At 43.1% G+C, this 24,798-nt stretch overlaps 1 protein-coding gene across 1 annotated transcript in view; it reads left to right on the top strand.

Moving 5' to 3' along the window:
• Positions 1-24,798, top strand: part of LOC105928002 (partitioning defective 3 homolog) — a gene marked incomplete in the record, with an annotated part of 353,527 nt that overhangs the window by 310,343 nt on the left and 18,386 nt on the right. The window contains 1 exon segment of the mRNA XM_036125173.1: positions 21,136-21,256. Coding sequence (XP_035981066.1) covers positions 21,136-21,256 — 121 coding nt within the window.

Genomic DNA, 24,798 nt, shown 5'->3' with positions numbered 1-24,798 from the left:
TATAAATGTCCTTCTTCACACATTCTCCTCTTTAAGGAACCACCTAATAACAGCCATCACCACTCTCAGGGACTATCAGAGAGCCAATATATTCATTTATTATCACTTCTTTATTATTCTTGACACTGCTAACTACACCATATTAAGGAACATACTTCTATTGGGAATTCGATTTTAATGGCTCCACTTTCAGAGAGGTGCCTTCGGTCTTTAACATTTTACAGGAACACATAAAAGGAGTGAAGATGTCAAATAAACTAATTTCCTTTTGATAGTCCAATTTTCTGCAGTTTTTGTGTTAAGGTATATACATTATGCTGGCCATTATATCTTTATTATAGTATTCTACACCCTTCGGCTTTACATTTAACGGTAAAGAGTACAGTGAATAAAGCCATATAAGTTTTCAATTTGGGTAAGATTGTATTCTATATATAAGTAACCTTTATCACTGACTTCAGAGATGAGGGTTTCATTCCACATAAAACAGATCATTATTGCATCATTACAGTAAGGCATGAACTTATCAGAGTTTTATGGCAGACTTTCATCTCTGGTTTCTGTAAAACTTTGACATTACGATGCTGCTTTGAACTATTTTAAAACTATTATATAATAACATAGATTTTACAACAGTTTTCCTAGCCCTTCACAATGACTTAAACAGCAGTCTTTTATTTTCATTCCGACATTTGAATTTTAATGGTAACAGAGTGAGCCCAGAGCAAGAGATGTGGAAACTGCCCCTAAAAACAGTTTTCCTGTTGTTTAGGGTTCTAGCACAGAGAATAGTGATAGTATGCATGCCATATTCAGGGAGTGGGCCTCTACATAATCATTTCTAATAATGTCTGGATATATGTGCCATATGTACGAATCACAAACTGAGTTTGTAATAGAATCCCTACTTTGGAAAGTGTTTTGAAACATATATTTTCCAGAAAAAGCTTGTCTGCATGTGGATATGAGGTGCCAATGGAAGGAAAAAAACAGTTTTTCCAAGTCCCATGTTTTAATGAGTACAAAGCCTAAAAGTCTTGCTCTCTCTTTTTTTGCTGCAGCTTGACTTCATTGCAGACATTTTTTAACAAGATCTGCACAATGTATCGAATACTGTAGTTATTGCTATATTAATGTTTGCAATATCTCAATCACAAAGGACTGTTTTAATGCAGTCTTTGCTCGCATATTATCTTTAAAGTGCCATGCCTGCAGGATGCATATGGCACTAATGTATTCGGTGTGTTGGATGGGCTTTCGCTGCTCTCGATGAAGACACCGGACATAAACTGTGAGCGGCTGAGACGATAAAGTTCACAGACAGTCATAGTGACACTGTCTGAAAAACGTCGGACACTTATAATCGTTATGGTCTTCACAATAATTAGCAACAGTATTAAAATTAGGTGTCTTTTTTCTGATAGAGAAGTGGTTTCGCTCACACCTCACTGATGATGAAAATAGCTAGGATTCTTCCTCCCTGGTTAGCCGTGTCAATATAGCACGAGGGTGGTTGTTACCACAACCTGGTGGTGGCTACCCACGCTGCATTGCGTTTCCGACCACCCGCCGGGGCCGTTCAAACTGAAAATTGTCCAGTCCCGGTCACCAGCCGCTTTCATGGGCCATCCCTAATCTCCATGACAAGCACAGAAGCATGCTTGTTGCATGAGGGTGTGCTTTCTGTCATACCTGGAGGATATGTGTTAACTCAGCAGGGTGAGCATTACTAAAGGTCTCTATTGTTCTCTGCTCCATTGGAAAATCTCCAAACACTGGCTTGTAATTAACAGTCTCACTCCCACTTAATGCTATTGTTCCCATGGCCTCTTGCCCTTTATGCAGGGGTGTTGTGGGGAAGGGGGGGGGGGGGGGGGGGTAATGGGTAATGAGTGCATGTGGGTGTGTGTACTCTGATAAGCGCGCATGCTTCCGTGTGTGTTCGCAGGCAGATGTAGTGACAGCATCTTTATTTAGCTTTGACTCACTGATGCGTTCATTCACACATCAGCTACTGCGGTTACCATCTGTGGGCGAACCCATGACTGCTCGGTCTCCTTTATCAGCACAAAGGCCTAATCCCCTGTGGCTCGTCTGGGGCTCGGAGATCACCAACAGCGTCCTCCCTCACATCCGTTCCTTTAACCACCTGAAGGTGACAGTGTTTTGTCACCAGTGTTTTATGGCTGCTTTTAAATAAAAGCCAGCAGTGAGCCACCTGGCCAGGCCTTTTTAATTCTCTCTGGCATTACAGAGCACACTTGGAGTTTGACCGAGTGCTGCGCAGTGTCATGTGTCTAATGCTCCCCCCTTGAGGAGTTTCTGCCTTTAAACACTTAGGGTGGCCAAAGTGAGCTGTGTCTTGTTAGATAAAATGAAAGACATCTTTTAGAACAACTGCGACATCGTCTAGCTCTATGTTCTCGGGAAGGTGCTTTCTAAATTTTTTTTTTTTTTTTCTGTTTGCTGTAATTCCAAACAGGAATACCTCACAAGAGGAACAAAATGAGATAGATTTCCTTTATTTAGAACACAGACTTTGATTGTGTACAAGCAGTCTCATCCCCCGCCCCTCCCTCCCTCCCTCCCCCACAGCTCTGTTTACTCTGACTCAGAAGCAGTTAGGCTGCGTCTGAGGATTAGAGGAGATTACACCATGATCCAGTTTATGATAGCGGCTCATTTTTGGGGAAGTCCGGACGTAACATGCTAGGAAAGAAAAAAACAAACAAAAGGAAAACACCCGACCGATTTGGATGAAATACTGACCACATGGCTCAGTGAATGAATGGTTTCCCTTATCAACTGGCTCGTGGCAGGTATGGGATCTCTGTGAATACTTAGTTCAGCACCATTTGCCTGCGACGTTAACCGGACGGGACCGATGCGTCCGGTCAAAACTGTTTTCAGACATCTCCTGCGCTGCCAGCGGGGAGGATGGGTTCAGTGAGTGGCGGTGCATTAGGTAGTGTGCGCACCTGGAATGTTGCCATGACGTCTGACTTATAAGCTAAAAGCTTGTCACAGTTGACCTCACTGCCTTCTCCTACATGGAGCATGAAGACTTATGGTCCACTAAATCTCTAAAGAGGACAAAAACGCTTTAAAGACCCACTTTGTCCTTGCCGCAAAGATGAGCCGTTGGAAATTTCACACAGAACTGCATTTTTACCAGGACTAAGAGCTAAGGTCTGCTCCTACTCACTGCTGTCTGCTTACGTTGACTTTTTTTTTTTTTTTTTTAAATGGGTAAGTTGATTAAAGCATACCATATGACATTAAGATAAATAATTACACTTGACCAATCCTGTACCCGATGGCCTTTTCCATGCCCCTGTTATTGACTGCTGCTGGTCCTGATTAGCATGTCGGTCACAGGGTGAGAGATGGCCTGCAGTCACGATGATGATGTAAAAAAAGAAAATATTCACAGCCAATGAGATTAAGCGTGTTTTCGTGGCTATAATGATCATACTAACACACCAGGGGTGGGGGGGTGGGGCACCAGCTGTCAGATGGACTTTTTGATTGATTGATGGTTGAAGCGAGACGATGGATGCGTACTTCCATGAAACCCAGTGACTGGCTGTGGCTTTAGCAGTTTAAGGCAGCGTTACGGCTTTATTAAGGAAAAAAGCCACCGTGGCAATAGATCACGACGGTGACAGGCCTGTATTATGTCTGGCTGGCTTGATAATGATGTCATGAATGTTGGGGTCATAGGTCGAGGGGGTATTAACATATGTAAAACCCTCTCAGGTTGATTGCCGATACCAGGCGAAGGAAACTTTTTTTACATACTTACTTGATTATCTAATTTTGTGATCTTTTCCAAATGTAGTTCAGCATGGGGGAAAAAAAAACATAACTGGTGAAATGGCAGAGAAATAGAAATGACAGTTTCACTGGTAAAATGAATGATTAAAAACACAACGTCCTTATGATCCCCAAATGTGTGTATCTTTCCTTGATACTCACAGTATACACCCTAAACCCTGTTCAGTTTTACTCTTACCGACTTTAACATTATTCTTGTTTAAAAAAAAAATCCCTTTCTTGTACATACTGCTCCGGTTCTTACCTTTCCCTATAAAGTGTTTTCTTATATATTGTAGTTTTTTCTGCTCCGCATGTTTTCACAATGCAAGCATTGGAAACTGAAGTCAAATTCCTTGTTTGCACCCACAAACTTGGTGAATAAGGTTGATTCTGATTCTTATAGCTTATTGGTAAATTGGACCCCCTTTATTGATCTTTGACAAGTAGGTCTTGTTGTTTGACCTTTTGACAAAAATTAGAGGAATTGACAAAAACATGATGAATACTAGTCATCCACATCCGATGATCCCTATGACATATGGGATGTAGACGACACATATGGTTTAATATATTTAAAAACTAATATTGTGGAGTATCTGGATATGTTGAAGCTCAATAAGAACAATGCCAACGTTTACAATGGTGTTCACAATGAGTGGCAGAGACAGTATTGGTCCACATCTGTTTAATATAAACTGCTTAACCCCAATGTGTCCTTTGAATGGCAGATTTATTGTTGTTGCTGGCCCCCACAGGCAACGCACTCACAAGAACCTGGGCTGCACACGGATATCTGCCAAAATGTGTGACTGATATCCTGGTGGGCACTTACGGTTGATAAAATTTGTGTCACGCAGGCTTCATGTTCAACAGTGTAGTAAAACATACTAGGTATAAATTAGGTCTCAAACAGCCATGTGGGAGCACAGAGCAATGCTAAAACACAGTTTAGTCAAATCATTGTTATCAGAAACATGTGAAGAGTCAAATTCTAAGAAAAGAGAAAGCAAACAAGTCACATTAGCATGCTGCTCCTTAAAAATCCTCCTTATGCAAAGTTGCAGAGTAGAAGCAATAGACGGTTTAATGGAAGATTTGGAACCTGTAATTTCCAAGTCAGGTATTCCTCTTGAATGGAAAGAAATGATAACGCTCTGAATGTTTCCATGAGTTGTTGTTAGAACATCATAGTGGCAAGCCTGTGTTGGAGTACAGAAGACTACTCTGCAGAAACTCAGGTAGGGAAAAATCCAGCTTGCTGTCAGAAAGCAGAAAGCAGCGAACCTCTGAGTGACGTCTGGTCTTTGGTAATTCAATATAAGACACAATCACAATTTAATGAGACAAGTTTAAGCTCCTTTATTTCACAACAAATTTGCAGAAACACCTTTAGTTGTGTTTTTTCCCCTTTTCTTGTTTAACTTTATTGCTAATTATGAAATAGTATTTTGCTTTTGAATTGGTAAAACATTATAAATCTACCGTATGAATATTTCCAATGGAAAACATTGCAAAACAAAAAAATTTGGAAAAGGTATTTGGATAAATTGCAAATTTGATCATTAAGCACAATAAATGCAGTGTGCTCTCAGACTCAATGAGAAATGGTGACAAGTATTTCTAATTCCGCGATAGATTCAGACAAATCATGACTCTTCTTTTTTCCATAGATGAGTAACTCTAATTTGACCTTTCATTTGCCTTTTGAGCTCACGTTCATTCTTCATTTTGTCTCCCAGCCGTCAGTCTCTGCCAGCCTCTTGACCTTCACATCGATTATTGCACAATATTGATAGTCCCAATTGAAAGTATGCCGCCATACATGTTTCTTTTCCTCCTCCGTCTCCCTGGCCATTACTAAATGCCATGACCTCTGACCTTTTCCTTTTTCTCTTTCTCTCTTTCTGGAGACCCCGACCCCTAATCCAAGTAATGGAAACAACGGTCGGGGCCAGAGAGAACGCCGCGGTTAGTAGAAGGAGGAGGGGAGAGGGGCACAAGCCCACGGCCCTCCCCTCCTCACCGCCTTTCTTTCTACTTCATCTCCGTTCCCTAGCAGCACCGCCAACAACAAGCCTCCACCTCCAACCTCTTCTCTTTTCCCCGCACCACTTAAACTCCAAACTAGCCGCGTGCTGAAAGGGAAATCTTTGAAATCCATCTTTTTAATTCTGCTTTATTACACCCACTATCAATATTTGTATTGTTTTAAGTGGCTCCAGCTCTTATCAGCTCTGAACGGCGGACATCCCACCGCGCCTCTCTCGTTAATTATGTATAGAGGAACTAGTGGCGGCTCAGGGGGCCGTGGAGGAGGAGACTTGGGGGGGGGCTGGATGCGTACGGGATGGGGAGGAAAAGCAACGCGGGGTTGATGTGAATTATTTACCGTTGGCTCGTGGTTCACATGCTGAGCGTCAGGCTCTGACATTTGGAATTGGGAGCTATCGTCTGCGTTCGGCGCAGCGGGTCGTCGCGCTGAAGAAAATGAGATTCTTTACAGGTGTAAGCCTCCCAGAATGAACCTGAGAACCCGAGCGCCCTAATAAAAGACGAGGTTTCTGCTCTGCTTGTTAGTCATTAAAAAAGGATTAAAGCTGGCTGTACATGCTGGCGGAAAAAAAGCCACAGTCTAAAAGCAAAGCCAACAAAGGAGCCGAGTCCTTTGAAAGGGACGGGATGTGCGGCGATACGTTTTTTTTGAAATCTTATCTAATACATGACGAATGCGTGTTTGCTTCTCCGCCCTGTTTCAGTTCTAATATTAGCTTTTCATTATAGGTGGTCTGTCAGAGTATGTCACTTTGGTAATTTACTAGAAGAGCAAACAAGAACAAGAGGTTGAGCTGCATGTGGATATCAGTGTGTGTTGAGCAGACCAATCTGCTCCTGCACATTCTGACAGGTTCCCCATACATTTGCATTAAACAACCACCGTGCTCAGACACTGTATAAAAATAGGGCCAGTTTTTGAGGTTTGTATTCGGGGTTGCTCAATAATCATGGGAGAGATTATTTTAGGACATATCCAGAGTACGCTCCCTCAGCTATGCATTTTATTATAGCTCATTTTTATTTATTGATAAGATTTGATTATTTATACTGACTCTTTTATCAGCAGCACTGCCTCACCAAAATGCTCATCCTTGGGTTGTTTGCCTCTCATGTCTTTTTTTTAATTTGCAATGCAGAGAATTTGGCATTTTTTGCTTGAAAAATCTTCTGTGAATCTGGTAACCGGTGAAGCCTTCACAGCGACAGCTGGTGGCAGATCCGGTTTCAGAGATGACTGTTAAGAAAGTAAATGGGACATTTGAGAGCTTTTAGGCCTTAGGCTGAAGGGTCCTGCAAGTTTATAAAGCTTTCAATTTGAAATCTGGACTTTGACTAGGCCATTCTAGCAAAATGCTTTGACCACGCCTCTGTGTTTTTTTTTCTTCTGCTTCTAACATATTTTCTTTGAGAATTTCCTTGTTTTTAGTTCCATTAATCTTCATGTTAACTCTGACCAGCCTCCATGCCTTTGCTAATGAAAAACATCCCCGCAGCATGATGCTGCCATCGCCACCAGGTGTAGGAAATGGATGATGAGCTGTGATTGTTTTCCACCACATAGAGTGTTTTGAATGTTGGCCAAAAGTTTGTTCTCATCAGACCAGAGCACCTTCTTCCACATGTTTGCTGTGTGTCCTACACGGCTGGTGGCAAACTTTAACAGGAACTTCTCGTGGTTTCCTGTCAACAGTGGCGTTGCTGTGGGCGATGACCTAAAGTTACTTCTGTAACCACTAAAACGGAAACTAGGCTTCTACATAAAGCTTCAAAAGGAGGTTAGGTGTATTTGATTTTATGTAGCGGTATCAGAGTTCGGTGAGCTGAATACCAAGCATTCTTTTTAGATTCCTAGAAAATATGCGTCATTTCCGTTCACTTTGACATTTTGTGCTACTTTGGGTTTGCTTATCGATGTAAATCTAGATCCAGATCTCTGACTGAAGGTTTGAGGGCAGTGAATCCACCTCCAGCACATCGTGTAGCCTGTGAGGTTTGTTTTATCTGTGACTCAAGCTAAAATGCTTTAGATTGCTGAGCTTTTGGATTTATTCATCAACTGAAATCCTTCAAGCATCTGCCATTCGAGTCAAGGTCTACTGAAGAAACCTGCATCCCGACTGTTTTAGGCTGCCCAAAACAACATTTTAACAGCCGGCTTCATGTGTGATTTGACTGCCTCTCACGTTGTCGAGGCTTTTTATTGACAGCTAACTGATATGTCATAAAAGCTGTCTTTAAAACCACATAAAAGCCGTTTAGATGGACACTTTAGCTTAAAGCTTTAACGCCTTATCTGCCTCCGACACCCCGGTCTGCCATGGAAGGGAGGGCTATCTCTTCAGAGGCATCTGTGCAAAATAAACAGGTGAAAACGTTGAGTGTTGAAAAAGCTTATTTTGATGGTTGTCCAAAAGAATTTATGACGTAAAAAATACTAGTTTTATATTCTTTTTTTGGAAACAGTTAGAGCTAACAAAGTTTGCCGAGCTTTTGTTTTCTGTACCCACACAGTGAAAATGACATTTGAGTGGCGTGCTTTGACTTTCCTCTGATGTGTGGCGTGTTCTAAATCTATTAAACAAGATGGAAACAAAGCACTTGATGTGGAGATTTTAATTTAGGCTCAATTAGATTTGTTGCAGCCTATAAAAGTTCGATAACAAGCTCTTTTTGTTATACTCCGGGCTTTGTGGAACCTCTTTTAATTGTACATTTTTATGCAACAACAAAATATGCAGAAACTGTGGAAATGTTTTAAAAACAGTCTTGGTCTTCTGTACTTGTAGATCCGACCCTTTGAGTCGGTAATTCTGATTTAAATTGGACTGAAATGAGCCGTGTTTCAGGCTGAATGCGGGCTACATTATGCAACGTCCTCGTAAAAAACACTGGTTATGATATCATGGGTAATGTACGCAGTCTGTCTGGAGAACACAAGCGCTGGATGGTGGCAGCCTGCAAGCTGAGTCACACAGACAGCACATTAATGTAACGTGGCTTTTATTAGCTGACAGTCTGAAAAATGACCGGCTTGTTTTCCCAGCACGTGTTAATATGTTTGCTGCTTTTTCTGCTGGCTCAGGAGCACAGTTCTCCTCTGTAGTCACTTCTGCGCTGCATCATTCGCCGGGTGATGATGATTTCAGGCTGGAGCTTTATGTTCCACAGACGTGACTGCTGCAGAAACAGCGTTTGGCTTCCGTCTACACATTTTGTCCTGCAGCGGCGCGAGCCCCTCGAAGCGAACGTTCCTGTCCGTTTGTTATATTCAATTCAATTCAATTCAATTTTATTTATATAGCGCCAAATCATGAAACATGTCATCTCAAGGCACTTTACAAAGTCAAGTTCAATCATATTATACAGATTGGGTCAGATTATACAGATTGGTCAAAAATTTCCTATATAAGGAAACCAGTTGATTGCATCAAAGTCCCGACAAGCAGCATTCACTCCTGGGGAACCGTAGAGCCACAGGAAGAGTCATCTGCATTGTACATGGCTTTGCTGCAATCCCTCATACTGAGCAAGCATGAAGCGACAGTGGGAAGAAAAACCACCCATTAACGGGAAAAAAAACCTCCGGCAGAACCGGGCTCAGTATGAACGGTCATCTGCCTCGACCGACTGGGGTTACAGAAGACAGAACAGAGACACAACAAGAGAAACAAAAAAGCACAGAAGCACACATTGATCTAGTAATCTGTTCTACATTAGATGGTAGTAGCAGGTGAGTCGTCTTCTCTGGATGATGTCACAGTTAACAGAACGCCAGACCAGGTGTACCTACTATGAAGAGAAAAGAGAGAGAACAGAAAGTTAAAGCAGAAATGACAACACATAATGCATAATTGAAGAACAGTAGAACTCAATATAGTGAGAAAATTAGATCCTGATATACTCCAGTAACCTAAGCCTATAGCAGTAAAACTATAAAGGTAGCTGAGAGTAACATGAGTCACTAGTTATAATTTTTGTCAAAAAGAAAAGTTTTAAGCCTAGTCTTAAAAGTAGACAGGGTGTCTGCCTCACGGACCAAAACTGGGAGTTGGTTCCACAGGAGAGGAGCCTGATAGCTAAAGGATCTGCCTCCCATTCTACTTTTAGAGACTCTAGGAACCACCAGCAGACCTGCAGTCTGAGAGCGAAGTGCTCTGTTAGGAACATACGGGGTAATCAGAGCTCTGATATATGATGGAGCTTGATTATGAAGGGCTTTATACGTTAGAAGAAGAATTTTAAATTCTATTCTTGATTTAACAGGAAGCCAATGAAGGGAAGCTAAAATTGGAGAAATATGATCCCTCTTGTTGATTTTCATCAGAACTCTTGCTGCAGCATTTTGGATCAGCTGAAGGCTTTGAACTGCATTTTGTGGAATTCCTGATAGTAAAGAATTACAATAGTCCAGCCTTGAAGTAACAAATGCATGGACCAGTTTTTCAGCATCACTCCTGGACAGAATGTTTCTAATTTTGGCGATATTCCGGAGGTGAAAAAAGGAAACTCTGGAAACCTGTTTAATATGGGATTTAAATGACATGTCTTGGTCAAAAATAACACCAAGATTTTTTACTTTATTACCAGAGGCCAGTTTAATGCCACCCAGATTAAGTGATTGGTTAAGAAGTTTATTTTTTGAGGACTCTGGCCCAAAGATTAAAACTTCGGTCTTGTCAGAATTTAGATGCAGGAAATTTAAAGTCATCCAGCTTTTGATGTCATCAAGACATGACTGCAGTCGAAGTAATTGATTGGATTCATCAGGATTTATGGATAAATATAACTGAGTATCATCAGCATAACAGTGGAAATTAATCCCATGCTGTCTGATAATTTTGCCTATCGGAAGCATATATATAGTAAAGAGAATTGGTCCAAGGACTGAACCCTGTGGTACTCCACAGGTGACCCTAGAGTTTGAGGAAGATTTATTATTAACATGAACAAATTGGAATCTGTCTGACAGATAGGATTTAAACCAGCCTAATGCTTTCCCCTTAATCCCTACAGTATGTTCAAGTCTTTGTAGGAGAATATTGTGATCAACTGTATCAAACGCAGCACTGAGATCTAACAGGACAAGTATAGACACAAGTCCATTATCTGAGGCCATGAGAATATCATTAGTGACCTTCACCAGAGCTGTTTCAGTGCTATGATGAGCTCTGAAGCCTGACTGAAACTCCTCAAGTAGGTCATTACTTTGTAAATGTTCACAAAGTTGATTAGCAACTACTTTCTCAAGAATTTTAGATAAGAAAAGAAGATTAGATATAGGTCTGTAATTTACTAACTCATCTTGATCAAGAGAAGGTTTCTTAAGTAAAGGTTTAATAACAGCTACTTTCAAAACCTGTGGTACATATCCATTTACTAAGGATAGATTAATCATGTCTAAAATAGTGCCACTGATCAAAGGGAATATGTCCTTAAACAACTTGGTTGGGATTGGGTCTAACATACAGGTAGAAGGTTTAGATGAAGCTAAAATTTTAGATAGCTCAGAAAGCTCTACTGCTTCTAAACAGTTCAAACACTGCGCAGATTCTAAAGATTCCTCCAATGCTGCCTCACTTACTGAGGACGAGGTAATCATGTTTGGGAGGATGCCAATTATTTTATTTTTAATGGCATCAATTTTATTTATGAAGAATCCCATAAAATCATTACTACTGAGAGCTAAGGGAATGGATGGATCAACAGAGCTGTGGCTCTGGGTAAGTTTGGCAACTGTACTGAAGAGAAATCTAGGATTATTTTTATTCTCTTCAATTAATGATGAAAAATATGCTGCTCTAACTCTGCGGAGGGTCTTGTTATACAACAATAGTCTGTCCCTCCAGATTAAGTAGGATTCCTCTTGGTGTGTAGAGCGCCATTTTCTCTCCAATTTCCTAACATTGCGCTTCAAGGAACGCAGCTCTGAATTAAACCAAGGAGCCAGCTTCCTGTGAATAATCACCTTCTTTTTCAAGGGAGCTACATTGTCTAATGCAGAACGCAATGAGGAAGTCACATTGTTAGCAAAGGTATCGATTTGTGAATGGGAAGAAACAGCAATGCTGCCATCTACAGGGCATTTCTGCAATACTGAGGATATTAAGAAGGGGACAGACTCTTTAAGTTTTGATACAGCATTATCCGATAAAAATCTACTATAATGGAACCCTCTTTTGGGGGTGGAGAATTCAGTTAGATTAAACTCAAATGTTATTAAAAAATGATCAGACAGGACAGGGTTGTGAGGAAATACTGTTAATTCTTCACAATCAATGCCATATGTCAGCACAAGGTCTAAAGTATGGAGCCGAGAGTGCGTCGGTTCATGCACATTTTGAGCAAAACCAATTGAATCTAGGATAGTTTTAAAGGCTACACTAAGGTTATCACATTCAGTGTCAACATGGATGTTAAAATCACCCACTATAATAACCTTATCAGTATTTAACACCAAATCAGATAAGAAATCTGACAACTCATCCAAAAACTGAGTGTAAGGGCCTGGTGGACGATACAAAACAACAAACAGAAGAGGTTTTATTGCTTTGCAGTTTGGATGAGGGAAACTGAGGGTTAAATGTTCAAAAGAACTGTAATTATTAGTTGGCCTGGGACTAATTAATAAATCAGACTGAAAGATAGTTGCCACTCCTCCTCCTCTTCCCACAGATCTGGGAATGTGGAAATTTGAATAACTGGAGGGGGTTGACTCATTTATACTAACGTAGTCCTCTTGTAGCCAGGTTTCTGTGAGACAAAACAAATCAATCTGATTATCAGAAATCAATTCATTAACTAACAAAGTCTTTGGAGGGAGAGACCTTATATTTAATAGACCACATTTTATTATTTTATTTTTAGGTTCAAGGTGAACCATATTGATTTTTATTAGGTTTTTATGATTTGTTCCTTTTAGATCAGTTTTTGATCTGTTAAGTTTTGGCCGTGGGAAAGACACCGTCTCAATAGGATAATGGGTGGGTAACAGTACAGAAGCTGCAGAGAGGTGTGTTAAACTACGGCTCTGCTTCCTGGTCTGGACCCTGGGTTGTCAGCATTTAGGAGAACTAATAAATCCGGCCAGATTCCTAGAAAGAAGAGCTGCACCATCCAAAGTAGGATGGATGCCGTCTCTCCGGATCAGACCAGGTTTTCCCCAGAAAGTTCTCCAGTTATCAATGTAGCCCACGTCGTTTTCTGGACACCACCTAGACAACCAGCGGTTGAATGATGACATGCGGCTAAACATGTCATCACTGGTCAGATCAGGCAGGGGACCAGAGAAAATTACAGAGTCCGACATAGTTTTAGCAAACTCACAAACCGAAGCAACACCAACTTTGGTGACCTCTGATCGGCGTGACCGGGTGTCATTACCGCCAGCGTGAATAACAATTTTGCGGTATTTACGCTTATCCTTAGCCAGTAGTTTTAGGTAGGATTCTATGTCGCCTGTTCTGGCCCCTGGCAGGCATTTAACTATGGTCCCTGGTTTCTTTAGTGCCACATTTCTTATTATGGAGCTGCCAATAATTAAGGTCGGCTCCTCGGCGAGATTGTCGCTCAGAGGGGAAAATTTATTAGAAACGCAGATGGGTTGGTGGTGATCTGGGGTCTGTAATCTAGAGCTATGCTTCCTACGAACTGTCACCCAGCCAGCCTGGTTACCAGGCTGCTCGGGTGCTACTGCTTTAGGTTCGCTACGTGAAGTTACTCTATGCGGCTCCGCGCTAGCAAAAGAGCGGCTATCAGCTGGTTTTTCAACAGCACGGAGCCGGGTCTCCAATTCTGACACCCTCGCCTCCAAAGCTACAAAAACACTACATTTATTACATGTACCATCATCACTAAAGGAGGCAGAGGAATAACTGAACATCTGACACAGAGAGCAGCAGATAGGAGACTTAGTCAGAGCCGGAGAAGCCATTATGAGGCTAAGGCTTGGCTAGCGCTAGGCTAACGCTAGGCTAAAGCTAGGCTAACGCCCTATTATCACGCCAAAGAACAAACCGTGTGAAACACGAGGAGTTCCCAAACGTGATGAGCAGCCACAGACAATGTTTTAAAAGTGCTTATGTTTGGAAACAGATGTTACAGCAAAGAGGTTTAAAGATAAAAAGCGAGAGAGCCTGGAGCAAAGCTCCGTCGTTCACACAGCAACAACAGGAAGTGACGCAATACGCCTTACCGCAAACAGGCTCCGCTCCCATCTAGTTATTCGTTAAAACGGCTGTGCTGTTATTTCATAACAAGCGTTTCACAACAACAGGAAAAGAAGCTCTGGTTGTTATCTACGGATCAGAACTTGCTCAATGCACTCCACTTCCACAGCTCTGTCCTCGTCTCACCGACCGTCTGGAGCTTCTACCCAAGGAGATCACGCAGTCGTTTACATAGTGCTCAGCGTCTTACCCAATCGCCTCTAGCAGCGTCGCCTGCAGATCGCCTTGAACGTTCTCCAAAATGTGTGAGTCGCACACGGAAAATCCCCACGATGCCGCACCTTCTCCAGTTCCCTTTTTCAATAGCTGGGATCGCCCTTCCTCGTCTGGCCCTCCGCAGGTGATGCTGCAGTCCTCAACGCAATGTTGAAGAGGCTCGTCAACGACAGCTCAACTTTGTCTAGAGCCCTGAAACATTTGCAGACAAATCTAGTTTACCTCTGTCACCCTGCAGTCAGGGAGCGTTTTAAGTACCTGTGACCTCGGCTGTGGTGATGGATCAGGCTTCGTCCGGATGGACTCCCCCATGTCCGCAGAGAACAGGGTGACTGTCCTTAAGGCATCCATTCCATCAACCAACAATATCTCCTGTCAAACCAGTACGGTACGGTACTGACCGGTCGGTACCGTACCGGTCGCCGTGTTGCACAGATGAAGCTGGAATCAGACACGCTAAATAGAAACAGGCTGAAGAGCCGCCTCGCCTCTTCATTCTCATCAGCTTTAATCCCCCGTGCGAGGGGTTTTCTGTGCTTTACTTTAGGGCGGGCTTATTTTTTTTTACACCCTACTCCGCGGGGAATGAGGAGATGAATTGCACAGCACGAGCCAGCCATGCTGGACGGGCACGCTCGAAGGAGCAGCTCCACAGACGCGTTTCTCTCCCTTCCTAATCAGAGCTCCGAGCCCCCCAGTCACGCTGCCACCGCGGCCCTCGGCAGGCATCCCAGATGATGGCCTCTTCAGACCCCCGAGGACCTCCGGCAATCTGACCGAAACCATGGATACACATGCACACAACTCAGCTTGGGTGAGAGCTACAATCTGGAAGCGGGGAGGTTTAGCTGCGGAGGCGCCACCGATGGTGCGGCGATCATAGGGGCACATGGGTGAAGTCAGAGCCTGACAAATCCAGGTTATTATCAGGCCCTTTGTCCAGCCTGCAGCTGTCACTTACCAGAGCATGAGGGGGGACCAGAAGGGAATTCATAATCCATTTCTGTAACCAGAGAGGAGAGCCCGGGCATTTAGTGATGAAGCATATTGAAATAAAACGAGGAAAGTATTAGAGGAATGAGATGAGGCATGAAGCGAAAGCGAAATCATTTTTTTTTAATGAAAATGAGAAAGTGTAAAGTAAGAGCACAGAAATGCCAGAAGGGGGTATGTAGGCTTGAAACACTTCCATTTGATTGCTTCTCAAAAATCATGGTGATTGGCCGAGGATGGTATTCTAAAAAAATAATAAATCTAAAAAAAAAAAAAAATTGTTTTATCTCAGTCCCCTCCCTACATATATGACCAGCGGTAATACAGATCTAATCTCCTTCTACCATCGCAGTTGGTCCCAAAGGCTGTCCGTTTCCCTAAAAAATGCCTCATCTTTCCGTCTTTGAAATAAATGAAAGTCCACGGGGTGATGGAATAAAGATGAGCTGAGGCTTTGACTTGATGCAAGATTGCCACAGGGCCCAGACTAAAGAAGCTTGCACCCTCATCTGCCGCAGCGAGATACTGGGGCCTCAGCAAGAAACCAGATAATCTGATAGAATTTCAATCAACATTGATCAGATAAGGAACAGCAGAATGTCTGGCTTTAAAGCTCCAGCAGTTTTAGCTTTTTTGTTTCGTTTATTTGAAAAGGAACATCCTGGGAGAACTCGCACAGCTGCTGCCACTCTTATTCTCTTGAAATTGTTGCCTCGGTAATTCCGGAAAAACACCAGTTCCAGTTGGTTTAGGGTGGCCCTCTGACCTCAGGTATGCTCATATGATGGGTGTTATGCTCTGAGTGATGGGATTACCCCTTTATTAGCCGGTGGCAGTGTTTACGGGACATGTAGAGACTCGGAGCGCCTTTGATCCGCCAACAGGAGCAAGCAGGCGGACTGTGGCATAGTTTGCATCTTTGGCTTAAGCCTTCTGGTGTGTGAGACATCTGCGAAATCCTCCGGGATCAAAGGATGACTATTACACCGACAGGCCTCCGCATACCCCCAGCTGCAGCTTTAGAGTGCTCGCGACCCCTGTCAGCAGGCCCGTTTTAAAAAAAAACACAGGTGGGTCATGCAGACGCACACGCGGCACATTGTTCAGCGCTTTCCCCTCGTTGTAGCTTAAGCCTGGATCTGCTTGGAGTCTGTGTTCTTCACCTGTTACATCCAAAGCACCAGCGTTAGAAAATCAACAACATTATTATTATGTTGTTGTTGTTGTTGTATTCAGATGGTGCAAAATTCTTATATGTCCTGACACAGCCTGGCCATAAATTCACAGGCTCGTCTCTCTCCATGAGCTCTCAGCGCAGCATTCAGACACGCTATAAATGCAGCAGTGGTGTGTACGCTAGCATCGGTTACAGGAAGAAAAGCATGAGCCTCTGCCTGTACGTGTCTACAGTGCTATACAGATGAACTCATACTCTTAAACCTTTTTTTTTCTCCATGTTTTTCATATTAGAACCACAAAAGTTCAACGTGTGTTCAACTGAATCGGCTTAAATCCAAGACAACCTGACTCACTTGCTCCGTTTTTGTGAAATGAATAACCTGCACGGGCATGTCCGCTGTATGTTATTGAGATTGGATGTGGCCGACCAACATGGAGTGCTGGGCAATTGTGACGGGTTTTAACGGGTTTTATTTTGCATTTAATGATGTAAAAACAAACGGTGTGTCTATTTGTTTTTAACCCTCAAGTCTTTATATATAGAGACACCTTTCAATGTAGTAGCAGCTGCAAGTCCTTTGCTGCATTGCCCATTTATCTTCACAAAGCTGGATCTAGTTTAGAACCATAGTAGTTCTAGGTTTACATTTAGGGACGCTGTCCTGTTGGACGGGGAAATTCCTTGCCAGTCTCATTTTTTTTCTTCTATAAACAGATTTTTTTTTTGTTGCGTTGCCCCATGCTTAACCTCATCAAATATTTCCCAGCTGAAGGGAGGCATCCCTAAGCCATGGTGCTGCTACCACCATATTTAAAGGGGATTTTAATTTTAGTCCCATCTGGTCTTAGCACCTTCTTCCACATGTCTGCTGTGCCTTAAACATAAAACATAGTTCTTTCATTCAACCACAGCTTTCTTCTTGCCACTCTTCCATAAAGGACAGCTTTGTGGAGTTCAAATCTCAATGCTGTGCTGTTGTCAGATTCCACCACATGAGCTGTGGCTCTCTGCAGCTCCTCCGGAGTTACCACAAGCCTTTTTGACTGTTTCTCATGAAAGAGAGAACACCAAAATGATCAGCTTGTTCCTGAGATTTTATATATATATTATTTTAAAAACAGATATTTTAAGCTAATTTCAGGTTGACAAGCAAAATCTTGGTTGTAAGGAACCTTTGGCCTATGAGCTCTACATGCCTTTGAATTTTTTGCTTTATTTCAAAAGCGCATAAGAAAATATTACATTCTTTTACTGACATGCATTCGAATTTCCCTCTTAGGATCATTCTCAAACATTGTGTGTACACATATTACTGGTGACCCTCACCTCCTACACAGCTCTGAGCAAACTAATGAGGATTACCCATTTATGTTTCCTAATACTTTAACGCTGGAGTGACACAATCTGCCAGCCTGTGAGGTTGCCTCTCGATGCGAGTCGCCAGTCTTGTGTGTCAGTCTTCACTTGTAGCACTTTTTCTTTAGGCTCATTACAAACACTGATGCATTCAGGGGTAGCTTTAGCATTGAGACCTTGATGCATGGGTAACAATCACGCTGGCTAATTACCCACTGAAGTGCTCAGGCTGCAGGAGCTACAGTGAAGTCAACCAAATCCATCTTCTTAATCTACAGAGCCGTGTCGGCTGCTTGCTGCTTGGCAGAGCGGGCGGGTTTTGTTCTTATATCGGTGCCTTTGTCATGTTACCTTCAGAAGACATGAAAGTCTTTCCAGGAATCCAGTCTCTGGACACAGCTTTGTAGGGAGGAGGACCACGAACAGGAGCCCTACAGAGAGCAGCTTGACACTCCCCAGACTTGCTTTGAACTGTCATGGTAGTTTTACCCTTCACTAAATCTCACCCCCCGGTCTAACCCTCCACTCAATGCAGTTTCCATTTGTAGCACTTAGAAAAAATAAATTGAGGCGCAACGGTTCTAATTGTATAATCTGCTCCAGGACTTGTCTTCGCTCATCTTTTCACATTCTTCAACCCACCACATCATCCATCACACACCGCAGCAGACGTCTGCTTATTTATAGGCCATCGCTCCTCCTGAGGCCGACTGCCTGTGAGAAGGGCAGACGGTCTTCTTGCACGGCGGGTGTAGCTGAGCCTCAGTAGTCTCGTCCGTATCGTGAAGCATCCAGAGTGTCCAGATGTTTCGTGTAGTCCGACAGCACACGTTTGAGGACGCTAATTGTGACACAGACGTTGCCTTAAGGGTCAGGCGGTTTGTTTGGAGTGAGTCTGGCCCTCTCTTTGGGCGGCAGCAGGGATTAAGCTAATTTCATGCAGTGGATTTGGCAGATCTGTGTCTGGAAGGTTCCCACCTCCGCCTGTCCTGTCAAGCCTCTCGTTTAACAAGCAGGGAGTGTTGAATGTGCGCTGGGTTACAGAGCGTACGGTGGAGCAGCGACCGGAAGAAAAGAACTCTGATAGGGTTGCTGTTCCATCTACCCATTCATAGCAGAGTCCGTGTTCTTTATAGAGCACTGAGCAAACACATTCATACCCCCTGCTTCTTCTTTACATTTTTGTTTTTGTGCACGCCACAATTCTGGCCTTTATTGAGGAGCGGCTAAATGAAAACCATGAGACGACCTATTTGCAGTTTGCAATAACCATGTGGAGGACATAGCTCTATGTGAAAGAAGGTTCTGTTGTCAGACGAGACCGAATGACCTTCTGGACTTTTTAGCCTACATGCAGAACATCCCCATGGTAAAAGAAGGCCATGTCAGCATCATGCTGTAGGAACGCTTTTCTTCAGCTGCAATAGGGCAGTTGGAGTATCTTTATTTATTCTAAATGCAAAAATACATAACGCACAGATGGTTATTTTTTATATAAAAAAAGAAAACTGAATTTTTCCCTACTTCACCATTATGCGCCACCTTGCATTGTCCTATAAAATTCTTATTGCAACGTGAAACAATGTGAAAAAATAAAGGCCATATGAAGGCTTTCAAAACTGAAAAACGCTGGCCGTTGCATCGATGGCTGCATTAATCTAGTTGTTCTATGAATAGTTGTTGAACTGGTATTGAAGGACATAACATGTGCTTGCTCATACTTCTAACATGTTTTATGTGAACACATCATGTTAGTGATTTAAAAGGAAAAATAAGGCGAGAAAGAGGAAGGGCTTTCTGATTTCAACTAATTAAACATATTTTTTTTAATATGGCCTTTTCTATTTAAGTCATCTCAAATAAATAGAGAGGGAGCATTGATTTGGTCCTGAACAGTAATAAAAGACCTTCACCATCAGCCCACACCATAAAAGCATAAGCTACCTCACACCCCGGTGGGCCACCTAATTGCCCTCGTCCACATAAAAGGCCTAATGGGCACTCCCTGTGGTCCCACACATAGAAACTCACAGAATCAAACAGAGTATAACTAATACAATTGATTGTGATCAGGCAGTATGAATAACATGATAACTAAGTCTCCCCTAGTGCTACTAAAAAGGATGCACCAAGATCCATGCATCCTTTAGGAGCCGCTATTTATTTGTGCTTTTAATGAAGCTTGATTGGCAGTGTGTCCTAGTGCCCATTATCATCAGAGGGATGTGCTCATTCTAATCTGCAATTATCGACATAATTGCGCTCGGAATCCTCCGAGTCTAAATAAGCAATCACTCGCGGCGCTTGTGTGCCACCTGTGTGAGCTGCGGCGGGAAGACGCGGCTACGATGCCGCCGCCGGCCCCCGCTATCGGTGATCCGGTTTAAAGCCGTCCTTTGTCTCCATTTGCTGGTCGTTTCCTGGATCTTTTCCCCTCGGGTGTCAGCTTCGTCCGTCTTGGCTTCACTGTGTGTTTCTACCTTCCCACGTGCTCTCGTTTAAGCCTTCGCTTCTCCCCTCAGCGCCAACCCCCCCCCTCCCCCCGTGAACGCCCCTCGCACTTTTATCTCCTTGTCCTTGCCGGGCCCTACACCGCTCAATCCGGTCCATCTCTGGGCTCCCATCCCCTCCCAGCACACATTCCTAACCTTTGGTCACTTTCATCCCCGTGGTATGCATAAATGCGGGCTTATTATCAAGCCGGTTGTTTCATCATAATTATGTGTTTTGTCATGTGCTGCCTCTGTAGCTGGTGATAAAAGGAGAGCTTGATTAAGCTGAGGGAGCGCTATTGATTCCTATTGACAGGCCCCTCAAAGGCCTTTAATGAAGGAGATGTAAATTAGGGTTTTCCACCGTGTTTAATGACTGTGTAGCATAAAAGGCCAACATTCTTCAGCATTCTGAATAGAGACATGCATCACTCTCCACGTTGCACGGGGGACATCCTCCGCTATGGGGGTGTTTGCCGGTAACGGCTGAAAAAAGAGGAAATGTCGGAATAAAAAAAAAAGCCCTCACAAACGTCAGTCAGATACGCTAGCACAAATCACGACTGTCAGATCAAGGGGATCCTCAAAGTGTTTAGGAGGGGAGTCAGTGTGGTCAAGTGAATTACTTGAATGGGGAAAAAAAAGCACCTGGAACAACATGCTAGTTAGGCTAATGTTCCAGGTGTTAGCTCAGTGGTAAATCGCTCCTAGCTGACGTTGTAACCAGGGTTCTCTAGATGTTTAAAAAAGCAGCCTCTGCATCTTTTTTAAAAAGGTCTTCTTACTCTCTCTCTCCCAGCAGCCAGATGGCTCCCAGCAACCATGACCGGATACAGCGGCTGAGGCACGAGTTCCAGCAGGCCAAGCATGTGGAGGAGCCGGATGAGCACCAGAGCTGCCGTAACTTCCAGCCGTCCGTGGTGAGTGTCTCTTTAGAGCCACACTCGGTCAGAGAGATGCCGGGCTGCCCAGACATAAAGCACCCACTAATTCTTCCGTCTGTGTCCCTACGTCGCTCCAGTCTCTTCAGATTATCCGTTTCCACCATCACCGAGTAAAATGGACTTACATCATAAAGGAGCCCTAAATAGCGTATTTTGTTTTTTAACACTTCTACCCAATGTGTTTTGGGTAGAATTTTACATAAATTAGAGCAAACTTGAACCGTGGCAGGAGGAGAAATCAGGGTTTGTGTTCTTTTTCACAAATAAAACAACCTGAAAGTGCATTAGCATGTTACCCCCTTTTCTAGCAGGGATTGCTCAGTCCATCATCTGGAGGCTCAACTTTCAGCAGGAACCTGACAGCCAGAGCCACAGTGGGAGGGGTTAAACCAAATCAGACTCATGTTCATCAATGGCCCAGTTAAAGTCCAGAACTAAATCAGACCTTAAACTGAGAGTGCGTTTCGAAACTGGAAAACTGTTGTTTGTTATTTTGGAAAAAGAATGCTTGCCATTTTCAGCATCCAGAGTTTCAGCACTAGCAGTGCGGTAATGGGGTACCGCGCGCGAGCTATTTTTAGAAACACAACGTCACGATGACGTCACATCACGTGGTACGCAGTGGGGCAAACTCCGGAAACCCGCCGCTGGTTTGCTGTAAAAGAGACGTGCGTTAGCCTAGGTTTTACTCATTAAAACGACTGCTTTTTCCAAATCTAAGACCATGGTTTTTAAACATTGTTGCTATGGAACGTGCAACAGCGACTCGAGTTACGCTGATCGGCCGCATATGAAGGATGTTTTCTTCAAGACTGCCAAGGAGAAATGTGTGCGCTGGGTACACCGGGGCGGTCGGCCTACACAACAGTTCAACCCGGAAAAAGTTACCAAATTCAAGTACATATGTAGCAAGCATTTTGTCGGAGGAAAGGGCACAACCGAAGAACATCCTGACCCAATTCCAGCGACATCAAGTCAAGGTAAGAGTATTTTGGTGGCCGACATGTTAATAAAGTAGCGCCTGCTACCATGACAGCATATAGGCTATCATGGTAGCAGGCGCTAACATGATAGCCTGCTACCAGGATAGCTTACTCAAAAACATTTCAAATGAGACAAACATTAAACATATACCCATTCCTGGACGGTGATTGCAAACAACAACAAAAAAAAAACGGCCGACGCTGCCATGATCGCCGCGCAGGAAAAAAAAAACAAAGCTTACCGTTCATCAAGTCGGCCAGTTTTCCAGTCTTTTTAAGCCCTCGAACCTCAAGCCATCGTTTGAGCTGAAGGTTGGTGTGTTCTTCGACAGTGCGACCAGTAATCCGTGCGCCTGGGACATCGTCTTGGGAAAGTTTAACGGCTGTAAAGTCGGTCATATGGCTGTTTCTGTTGCGCTTGTAATAGCTGGGTTATCCGTGCTTTCTCTCCTGTATGCCCTACCTAAGCGGCAAAAGGGGCGTTGCTCTTGAGACGGTGACGTCACGTGCGCGGTACCCCATTGCAGCTGAAGAAAGTTCTACGTAGTGTTGACTCAGGGGAGCTGGGTAGAAATGCATGCCACACTTTTCAGATTTTTATTTGAAAAGAAATTTGGAACGCGTTTGTTGTTTCCCTTCGACTTGACTACCATGCAATGGTTTGTGTCGCCCCATCAATAATGCCAGTAAGATACATTAACATCTGTCATTGTAAGATGACAGACTGAATCATTTATTAAGCACAGTAACCATTCATGTTCACTTTCCGCCTCCTGGGGAAGCTGACACACCTCTATGGGATGGAAGAAAGTAGAAGAAAATAATTTGATGCTCTGTGACTCTGCAGGATTTACTGGTCGACAGTAACTGAGCCACAATGTTCCTGTTAATTTCCATTAGACACGATTAAAGGGATTTTAAAATTGTCTCAATTAAACTTTAGGAGCAGTTTCTTTAAGCTGATCTGCACTTCCACGATTGATCTGTGACAACAATGGGATTTCCTCTTTATAATTGGAAAAAGGTAATTAAGTTCATTACTTTGTTAATTTATTCTGAGTTAATTCATGTCCCACCATGCTGTGCATTAGAGGTTCAGCTCTGACTTGAGTTTCACTTCACTCAAAAATAGAATGCATGCATCTGTCGGATCTATTTAGGCATCTTTAGTTACTTTAGCACAATTATTTTCATCTGTCAGCAGGGTAGAGAATGAAACAATCATGTTAAAGTAACTAAAGATGCTTAAATAGACCCAACAGATGCATGAATTCTTTTTTGAGCATATTACATCTCTCAAAGCACCCAGTAGTTTAGTGATAATCTCATCTTTTGGCCTCCCTGCTATTTAGTTAATGAGTTGGTATTCACAGGTCGATATTTTATGCAATACTTAGAGAAACACAGACAACTTATGGCCGCACATGGGTCACATTTCTTTGCAGTGTGAACGTAACTTATGTTGTCTGTGTTTGGTAAGTAGGCCTGTATCAAAGGTCTTTGTCCTACTGAAAAATCCACCACAGAACATTTGTATTTGAAAGGTCCGGATTTCACAGAATGAAGTGCACTTTAACAAGGTTCCCAGGGCTTTTGGAAGAGAAACAGTCCCACAGCATCAGAGATCCACCACCATACCCTACACTGGGTATGAGGTGCTTTTTAAGATATTCTACCCTCCAGAGAATCATAGATCACTAACTAGAAACTCCTGGACACTGATTAAAAAAGTTAATGATGATTTGTTTAAAAAAAAAAAAAAACGTCAATTACATCCATTCAAATGGATTGTTAGGGGCGTCACCAAGGATTTCTTAACATTTCCACACTGAATAAATGTTTACATGTTGAACAGTTGCATCTTTCTGGTTATCAAGTGCCACTGCAGTAACGTGGAATTCGTTTCACGGCTTAATCTTTAACAGGGCTGCAGTCACATTCGCTTACATCAATCCAAAAAGGGTTGAAAAATAAAACATCTGGACTTCTATTCTGAAGCTGAAGACGTTCCACCAACATATTCACCTGCATCATCAAATCCTGCGGGAGAACCAGACAGGTCTAGCTTAAATCAGCCGTGTTTGGCTGTGTTCCTGCGGAGGTCTCAGACAGATCTGTCTTTTTTTTTTTCTATGACCTTATTGCGACAAAGGTTGAGCAACTATTGCACCAAGTGGAGCTATTATCTAAATGGCATGTCAGAACGTTAGACCTTGAAAGCTGAAATGTCTGGCGCACAAATATCTGGGGAACGACCCGTGTCATGTTGTCAGTTTAATCGTCTCGTCGTGACCCGCGCGTCCTGCTGTTTTATTTTAGCCGTTGTCCAAATCAGTTTAGGCAAAGCTGCAGCAAGCGGCGTACTTCCCAGGAAGTTCTTGCGGAGACAAAGGCGGGCTTGTGTTTGCTCTGGGTTTGCGTCAGTGTTTGTCCAGCTGATGGGTGAAGAATCACCGAGCAGACTTCTCTCTCTGTTTTTCTAATCTCTCTCTCTCTCCTCCTGTTCGCTGTGAGACGTTAAGTGTTTGTTCAGCA

The sequence above is a fragment of the Fundulus heteroclitus genome, chromosome 21 (genome assembly GCF_011125445.2).
Source record: "Fundulus heteroclitus isolate FHET01 chromosome 21, MU-UCD_Fhet_4.1, whole genome shotgun sequence".
Classification (NCBI taxonomy): Eukaryota; Metazoa; Chordata; class Actinopteri; order Cyprinodontiformes; family Fundulidae; genus Fundulus; species Fundulus heteroclitus.
Note: the sequence above shows the minus strand (reverse complement) of the source record. Positions and strands in the feature narration are given on the sequence as shown.